Consider the following 8,862-nt stretch of genomic DNA (forward strand, 5'->3'; position numbering starts at 1 on the left):
AATTGACCATGCTGGCAGGGGCTGATGGGAATTGTAGTCCATAACATCTGGAGTGCCAAAGGTTCGCCACCATGGGCCTAGTCTGTTCTTGGATGAGAGGACATCCAGGGCTGCTCCACGAAGGCAGGCAGTGGCAAACCACCTCTGTATGCCTTTTGCCCTGACCTGTATTTCCCAAGCCAGCCTGATCTCATCGGGTCACACAAGCTAAGAAGGGTCAGCGCTACTTAGTACTGGGATGGGAGAAAGCCAAGAAAGTCAGGGTTGCTACGCAAAGGCAGGCAGTGGCAAACCACCTCGGAATGTCTCTTGTCAAGAGCTGGATGATTCGGGCCAGCCCAATCTTTTAAGTTCCTGGAAACTAAGTAGGGTTGGCCCTGGTTAGTATTTGGACGGGAGAACATCAAGGAAGTCAGGGTTGCTCTGTAGAGGCAGGCAATGGCAAACCACCTCTGTTCATCTCTTGCCTTGAAAACCCTCAGGGGGCACCCTAAATCAACTGTAATTTCATGGCACTTTCCAATACCAGTGATGGTGGAAAAGCGGAAGCTTTATGATCAGGAGAAGAAACTCAAATCTCTGTGTTTTAGGTTTCCAAAACTGGCAGGGGACAAGCAGCTAACTCTCGTCTGTAGTTGAGAAGAATTATTATTATCAGTGCAGTTCACAGTGGTCTTTTCCCACCAGCTGCTCCCACCTGGACCAAACAGCCAGAGAGCCATATCTACGGGCCAGGGGAGACCGTATGCGCATGTCTCAAGTAGGCAGACGGGAAACTCCCGCCAGAGGTCGAAAGTGGCTTAACTAACGGGGTTCCGGCCAGGAAGTGAGTGAGTGGGCTGGTGGGAGGGAGAGGGGGGGGAAATGAGGGGCCTGAGCAACTGGCGTCCCCATCCCTGTCTCAACTGTCTGCTGGGTTTCAGATCTGCCGCCAGACCCAAGAAGGGTGCTGCAGCGGGGAGCTCTGATTCTTTCAGCAAGGTGGAACCCAACGATACGGCCGTGATCCAGTGCCTTGCCCACAATAAACACGGCAGCCTCTTAGCCAATGCTTACATCTACGTAGTCCGTGAGTCTCTCTGTTTGTCTCGAATCCGAGCAGGGAGGGGTTGGGAAGTTGGGAAGGTGGGTTGTTTGTCGGGGGCTGTGGAAAGACCCCTAGCCACAACAGGGCTGTTATTTTCCCTTGGCATGATCAGATGCTTGGGAAAGCCAGTGACCCATCTGAGCAAATAGTTCATTTGTACAGCCTCTTCCAGGACAAAGGGGATCACATAAGGTGCTTTGTGAAAGCTCCCCTCGCAAGTTCTTAGGAGGGACCTGGCAACCCTAAAGCCAGAGCCTGGGTTGAAAGGGTTCATAAGAACATAAGAACATAAGAACTGGCCTGCTGGATCAGACCAGAGTCCATCTAGTCCAGCACTCTGCTACTCGCAGTGGCCCACCAGGTGCCTTTGGGAGCTCACCTGCAGGATGTGGAAAGCACGGCTCTTCCTGCTGCTGCTGCTCCTGAGCACCTGGTCTGCTAAGGCATTTGCAATCTGAGATCAAGGCAGATCAAGACTGGTAGCCATAGATCGACTTCTCCTCCATAAATCTATCCAAGCCCTTTTTAAAGCCATCCAGGTTAGTGGCCATCACCACCCCTCCTGTGGCAGCATATTCAAAACACCAATCACATGTTGCGTGAAGAAGTGTTTCCTATTAGTCCTCATTCTTCCCCCCAGCATTTTCAATGAATGCTCCCTGGTTCTAGTGACCGGTTCGGACTCTGATCAATGTCAGACATGCCACTGGGGGACATGGGGACATATGGCATGGGGACATATGGCATATGGAGGGCTTTCTCTACAGTGGCCCCTACACTGTGGAATGCCCTCCTTCCACAGACGTACCAAGCACCTACTCTTCTGGAGTTTCGGCGTCTGGCAAAGACCTTTCTCGTCACCTGGGCATTTGGCTCACTCTCAAGAATTGGGAGGTGGCTCCCAAGTATCCATTCACCCCTCCCTTTCTCCAAGCCTAGTTTTTACTGTAACCTGCCCTGAGACTGTGGTAAGATATGGAAGATGATGGTCCTTCACGCCTTCCCAGTGCAATGTTTCGGCTACAGGGCTGGTTCAGTGTCCTCGTTGGATCTCCTCTGAAGGGTTAGTAGATGAGTTGGAACCAGATGTTTGTGTAGCTGGCCAAACATCTGCTTGATTTGCTCCAGGCCTACCAGCACAGATCCTGACCCCAGACAACATGAGCTACAGCGTGGTGGAGAACCAGACCGCCTTTTTGCATTGCAAAACGTTTGGAGCGCCTGGGCCCACAGTGAAATGGTGAGTTCTCTCCCCACTTGTTCAGCTCTCCATGACGCTCAAAATATGTACGCTTGGTCCTTAGTTTGTACCTCTTCTACATGTCACCGTTCATGCGTGTCTTGTGTGTGTGTGCCCCAGTGGTCTCCAACCTTTCTGAGCCTGCGGGCAAGTTTGGAATTCTGACACAGCAGGACGGGCACAGCCACCAAATGACCGCCACAGCTTATTTTCCGCAACATGGAGAAGATCGAAGGCTTTCATGGCCAGAATCAACTGGCTGTTTGTGAGATTCTGGGCTGTGTGGCTATTTTACCCAGATCCCAGCAGGGCTGCCTTCTGAATCTGACAGACGTTGATTTTGTCAATTCGAAGATGTTTCAAGTGCTGCCCTCAGAAAGTTTTTTTGAACATGGTTTGTGGGCAGATTGCCACTGGGACAACCTCAGCTGGTTTGTGCCATAGTCACTGAATCTCAGGCCCTTTCCGCACGGGCCAAAAGCAACGCCGTCGGGCCGGTAAAACACCGTTTTGGCAGGGACTCTTTGCACAGGTGCTGCTGCCAAATCGCTGCACCCCCGCAAGCTGGCCGTGCGGAAAGGGCCTCAGTCTTCAAATCGTGGTATTTAGTGACCTTCTCATATTGTTGTTGTTATCATCATCATCATCATCATTATCATCATCATCATCATCATCATCATCATGATTTATTCCTTGCCTTTTGCTACAGTCTCAGGTAGGTCTTGGAGATCTTCCAGATTTGCAACTGATCCCCAGACTACAGAGATCTTTCTCCTGAAGGAAATGGCCGCTTTGGAGGGTGGGTTGAATGGCATTAGACCCCACGAAGATCCAGTCCTTCCCAAACCCCATCCTTCTTCCGAAACCTCCCAGAATTTTTGAACCCAGAGCTGGCCAAAGTAGGCATGATGATAGCAGGGAATTTTCTCCTTCGCACACTTCACACTCCACCCTTTCCTTCTCTCCGCTCCAGGTTTACGGAAGACATGTCCCTTGCCCTCAAAAACAACCGGACCTTTGAGTTCACGAATGGGACCCTGCAGCTTAAGGCAAGTCCAACTCCTAGGACGCTTGGGAGTTATCAATGCTTGGCTGAGAAATCCATCGTAGGAACGGAGTTCCATCCACCGCTACAGATCTCATTGTTCAAAGTGAGTCTCCCAGCATGCCCTGGCTATTCTCGAAAGGGCTATACATGAAATTACCGATAGGATACTGTCATAAGTTGAATGAGGAATGATGGGAAAAAAGCAGATGAGAGCGAGGGTTTGGGTGCCAGTGGAGTATAGTTGTTGGATATTGGAGCCCTGCATTCAAATCCAACTTCTGCCTTGGTGTGTTTACTAGGATGATCATTAATAATTCTCTTGATGCTTACAAGATGATCATTGACCAGTTTGTCTTTTTGTTTCTCTTTGCCTCACCTGTTGTGAGGGTAAAGTAGGGAAGAGATTCCACTCTGATTTCCTTGGAGGAAGGGTGAGGTAAAGAATACCCTAGACATGTAGTTTGACAGTGAAAATAGCTTGATAGGTAGGGAGGAATCTTGGCACTTCCAGAGGCAGGATACATTTTCCATCAAACTCTTGCCAGAATGTCCAATTGGCCCTGCTGGAAGGGGCTGATGGGAATTGTAGTCCATAAGATCTGGAGTGCCAAAGGTTCGCCACCACGGCTCTGAGGGTTTGGGCATTCTCCTCCAAAGGCAAACAGGGCGAATGGGCTCAGAAAGTCAGAAGAGAGCTTTCTGTACCCATTCTATTACACATTTACATACCAGTCTCCCCATTCCTATTTCATGATCACAACAACCCTTTGAGGTAGGCAAGGATGAGAAAGAATGATTGACCGAAGACATTGAGCATGCTACTTGGCAAGGTGGAAATTTGAACCCGGGTTTCTCAGATCCTAGTTCAACACTAGCATTTCCTCCTGCCCTTACAGGTTTCAGCCAGAGCATCTAAGGCCATATATAGTACAGTAACTATCTATATAGTACAATAAGGGAACATCATCAAATCCACAGCTTCCCATGATATAGCACTCTCCTCTTCCGAGGCCCTTTGAGATAGTGCCAGAACTGCATCCTCCATCACGATTTTGGAAAGCAGGTCAGATTCCCTTGAGACGTCAGCTGTCAAGTCGGCCTATTCAGTAATGTTGCGCTCTCTCTTCCTCACCCCAGGATTAGTGGCGGAGAAATGCTGTGGCTCATTTGCATACATTAAATCATTTATACACACTGAGACTGAAAGAAAAATGTGCAGGGATTCAGGTGACCTCCGAAAAACCTCTCCAAGTATAAAATTAAACCTCTAAGGCAGGGGTCCCCAACCACGCCCAGGGGCCAAAATGCCAGGCCCCTGAAGGCATTTATCCGGCACCAGTTCACCAGGCATGAAGCATGTGATGGTTCCATTCATGTGGCAGTGAGGGGCCTCGAGGGAGAGGGAGGAACCTGCCCCAACGGGCCGCTGATTAAAGTTACATGATGTAGCACCCCAAATCTCCATGAATTTTCTGACCCAGAGCTATTGGAAACCTTACACGCTGCAACTCCTGCTCCACCTCTTTCCTTCTCGGGTTACCACACTGCATGTTGCTCTCAGGCTTTCTTGTTCCTACTACTCCCCATTGGCATCAGCCAGGGTTGGCTAATCGCCTGGCTGGCTAGAGAAACAGTCCCAGGAAGATACCTGATCCTAAGCATTAGATTGAATGCTTCATTGGGAGCTCTCATTTATTTTTTTTGGCAGGGGAAGGTATTCCACAGCCTCCTAACAATATTTTGGAGCCCACTCCTGTACTTGACATTACCTCTTGTCACTGTTCTAAAATAGACCAAGTGACAGAAAGGTTGAAAGGTGAAATCAAACATTTTTACAATCATTTGTGAATAGGAAGTTGTTCATAGTTTTTTTTAGTCCTGCTCCTCCAACAGTCTGAGGGACAAGTGAACTGGCCCCCCTGTTTAAAAAAGTTTGGGGACCCTGCTCATAAGTACATATAAAGCCAAATTCGATGCCCACTGTACTGTAATCAGGGTGATTGTTCCAACACTCTAATTGTAAAGGGACTGGTTTAAGCGAAGGTTTTTTTGGGGTGTCTCTAAAGTCAGCAGAGTGAGAAATGAGGTGAGAACCTGTGTGGTGTAGTGGTTTAAATGTTGAAGAGGAGGAGGAGGAGTTGGGATTTATACCTAGCTTTTCAAGGTGGCTTAAAAACTCCTGTCCCTTCCTCTCCCCACAACAGACCCCTTATGAGGGAGGGGGATGAGAGAGTTCTGAGAAAACTGTGACTGGCCCAAGGCTACCCAGCAGGCTTCATGCGTAGGAGTGGAGAAACAAATCCAGTTGTCCAGATTAAGAGACCACCACTTGTGTGGCAGATTGGGGGATCCAGTTCTCTGGATTAGGATCTGGGAGATCCAGGCTCAAATCTCCCATGTGCCACCTAAGCTGGCTGGGTGACCTTGGGCCAGTCACACTCTCTCAGCCTAACCTACTTTGCAGGGTTGTTGTAAGGATAGAATGAAGGAGAAGGAAACAATACAAGCTACTTTGTGTCCCCACTGGGGAGAAAGACAGAATATAAATGAATTAAATAAGTAAATTGACAGGACCAAAATGCTGCCCCACAGTTCCCAGTTTGTTACAGGTAGGTGAATATCTCAATGTGATGAAAGGGGGCTTGACTCAGAGAAGGGCAGAGAAGGGCAACGAGGATGATTGAGGGACTGGAGCACCTTCCCTATGAGGAGAGGCTGCAGCGTTTGGGACTCTTTAGTTTGGAGAGGAGACGACTGAGGGGGGGGATACATGATTGAAGTCTATAAACATGCATGGGGTAGAAATGTTGGACAGAGAGAAATTTTTCTCTTCTTTCACAATACTAGAACCAGGGGGCATACACTGAAAATGCTGGGGGAAGAATTAGGACTAATGCTGGAAACACTTCTTCATGCAACGTGTGATTGGTGTTTGGAATATGCTGCCACAGGAGGTGGTGATGGCCACTAACCTGGATAGCTTTAAAAGGGGCTTGGACAGATTAATGGAGAAGTCAATCTGTGGCTACCAATCTTGATCCTCTTTGATCTGAGATTGCAAATGCCTTAACAGACCAGGTGCTTGGGAGCAACAGCCGCAGAAGGCCATTGCTTTCACATCCTGCATGTGAGCTCCCAAAGGCACCTGGTGGGCCACTGCGAGTAGCAGAGAGCTGGACTAGATGGACTCTGGTCTGATCCAGCTGGCTTGTTCTTATGTTCTTATGTTCTTATGACTCTCAAAAGCTGATGCAATGAAAATCTTATGCCAGCATGGTGTAGTGGTTAAGAGCACATGGACTCTAATCTGGTGAACTAGGGTTGATTCCCCACTCCTGCACATGAAACCTGCCGATTGGCCCGGCTCCAGTCATAATGTAAGACAGCCTGGAAAACCCACAACAACCGGTGAATGCCGGCCATGAAAGCCCTTTGAGAATACTCAAAACACCCCCCTTGTGGTTGCTAATACTGGGGTGCCATTTTTGGAACCTGTGCAGCTTTAATTGCTACTTCTGACCATTGCCACTCCACGCGATTGGTGTGCTCCTGTGACGGCTGCGTTTTACAAACACAGACAGAGGCCAGAATGAGGGGTAGATGCTTGTGCAATGTTTCTGTTTTGCCTGTTGAAGGAGAATCTATGCTCAGTCTGAAGGAATCTGGTCTTGAGTCTGAGCTGGGAGTCTGAGCTGGGAGGCCTCAAACAGGGAAAGGAACAGCCAAGTGCAAAAGCACAACAGATGTGCAGTACCTTTCTGCACTTCGAGATCCAGCACACAGTGTAGTGGTTAAGCAATAACTATATTCTAAACCTCCAGAACCAGGGTTTTGATTCCCAGCTCCTACACAGGAAGCCTGCTGGGTGACCTTGGGCCAGTCACAGTTCTCTCCAAACTCTCTCAGCTCCACCTACCTCACAAGGTGTCTGTTGTGGGGAGAGGAAGGGAAAGGAGCTTGTAAGACAACCTGAGTCTCCCTATGGTTGAGAAAAGTGGTATATAAAGCCAAACTCCTTTTCTCCTTCATGTTGCTGTCCAAGGTGCTACTGGACTCCAATCTGTCTCAGTCTTGTTAATAAACAGGCAGAGGGAAATGACCACTCATTCATCTATTTGTCTGCCTCCATCCATCCATCCATCCATCCATCCATCCATCCATCCATCCATCCATCCATCCATCCATCCATCCATCCATCCATCCTCCCTCCCTCCCTCCCTCCCTCCCTCCCTCCCTCCCTCCCTCCCTTCCAACATGAGGGAAATGACCATTCATTCATCTATTTGTCTGCCTCTGTCCTTCCTTCCTTCCTTCCTTCCTTCCTTCCTTCCTTCCTTCCTTCCTTCCTTCCTTCCTTCCTTCCTTCCTTCCTTCCTTCCTTCCTTCCTTCCTTCCTTCCTTCCTTCCTTCCTCCCTCCCTCCCTCCCTCCCTCCCTCCCTCCCTCCCTCCCTCCCTCCCTCCCTCCCTCCCTCCCTTTCCTTCCACAATTTAAATATTTAAAACATTTAAAAACCATTCAGTACTTTACATTTCAGCATTATTATACTAATTTCAGATGGTGATAAATAGTAACATGTCCAGTGAGGGTAAAGCTGTGGGATTGATGGGAAAAGGGGGAGGCCAGATGTTACTGTAGCTCCCTCAACTATATGCCTGGTGGAACAACTCTGTTTTATAGGTCCTGCGGGATTCCATAAGATCCAGCAGGTTTCGTGGAACTGAGCATCCCCCCAGACTAGGGCCACGACCAAGACATTTTCTGTCTTGAGGTGCTGAAATGAATTGGGCAGGTCCCAGGTACTGTGGAAGGAGCAGTTCAGAAGAAGTGCAGAAGTGTGTTGTGGGGAAATAGGAAGAAACTATTACAACGAGCCCCTTAAGAGCACCGCAGGCCTGCTGGGAAGAGAGAGCACAACTGTCCGATCTCTTCTAGGAGCCACCAAGATTTTGGTGGGCCCTGCCAATGAGAAGAAGCTGAAAGGCGCCACGGTGACCTTCCACTGCGAAGCGCGGTTTGACGACTCCATCCTGAAGCACGGGATCAAGTGGCAGCGCGGAGGACGGGACATTACGGAGTCGGACGACACGGACAAGTGAGTGTGGTGGACGAAGGGGCGGGCATGAGGGCTTGCCTCCCCTCAGTTGTGCTGTAGTGGTCAGGTTCTTCTCTCTCTCCCCAGGTACTTCATCAGCAACACAACCCTGACCATCACTGACTTGGAGTACTCTGACCAAGGGTTATATAGCTGTGTGGCTTGGACATCTCTTGACTCCGTGAAGAAGAGCGCCAGGCTGTTGGTGGCTGGCAAGTATCCAAAAAGGGCGATAGGAAGTTTGCTTTTTCCCCTGTTGGGACCTCTCAGGACTCCAAACCAGCGAGGCAGTCAAAGAGATGGATTGGGGTGGTTGTTGCAGGTGCTGGGGTTTTTTTTTGGGGGGGGGGATGGTGGCCAGTCTTCAGCCAATCATCAGTGGCGTAGGAGGTT

General features: G+C 49.3%; 1 protein-coding gene across 1 annotated transcript in view; it reads left to right on the forward strand.

Moving 5' to 3' along the window:
• The window catches only part of LOC125427911 (neural cell adhesion molecule L1-like), a 41,564-nt gene that overhangs the window by 30,981 nt on the left and 1,721 nt on the right, over positions 1-8,862 (forward strand). The window contains 8 exon segments of the mRNA XM_048487477.1: positions 688-753; positions 924-973; positions 976-1,069; positions 2,216-2,327; positions 3,301-3,478; positions 8,167-8,173; positions 8,310-8,469; positions 8,557-8,685. Coding sequence (XP_048343434.1) covers positions 688-753; positions 924-973; positions 976-1,069; positions 2,216-2,327; positions 3,301-3,478; positions 8,167-8,173; positions 8,310-8,469; positions 8,557-8,685 — 796 coding nt within the window.

The sequence above is a fragment of the Sphaerodactylus townsendi genome, linkage group LG03 (assembly GCF_021028975.2).
Source record: "Sphaerodactylus townsendi isolate TG3544 linkage group LG03, MPM_Stown_v2.3, whole genome shotgun sequence".
Taxonomy (NCBI): domain Eukaryota; kingdom Metazoa; phylum Chordata; class Lepidosauria; order Squamata; family Sphaerodactylidae; genus Sphaerodactylus; species Sphaerodactylus townsendi.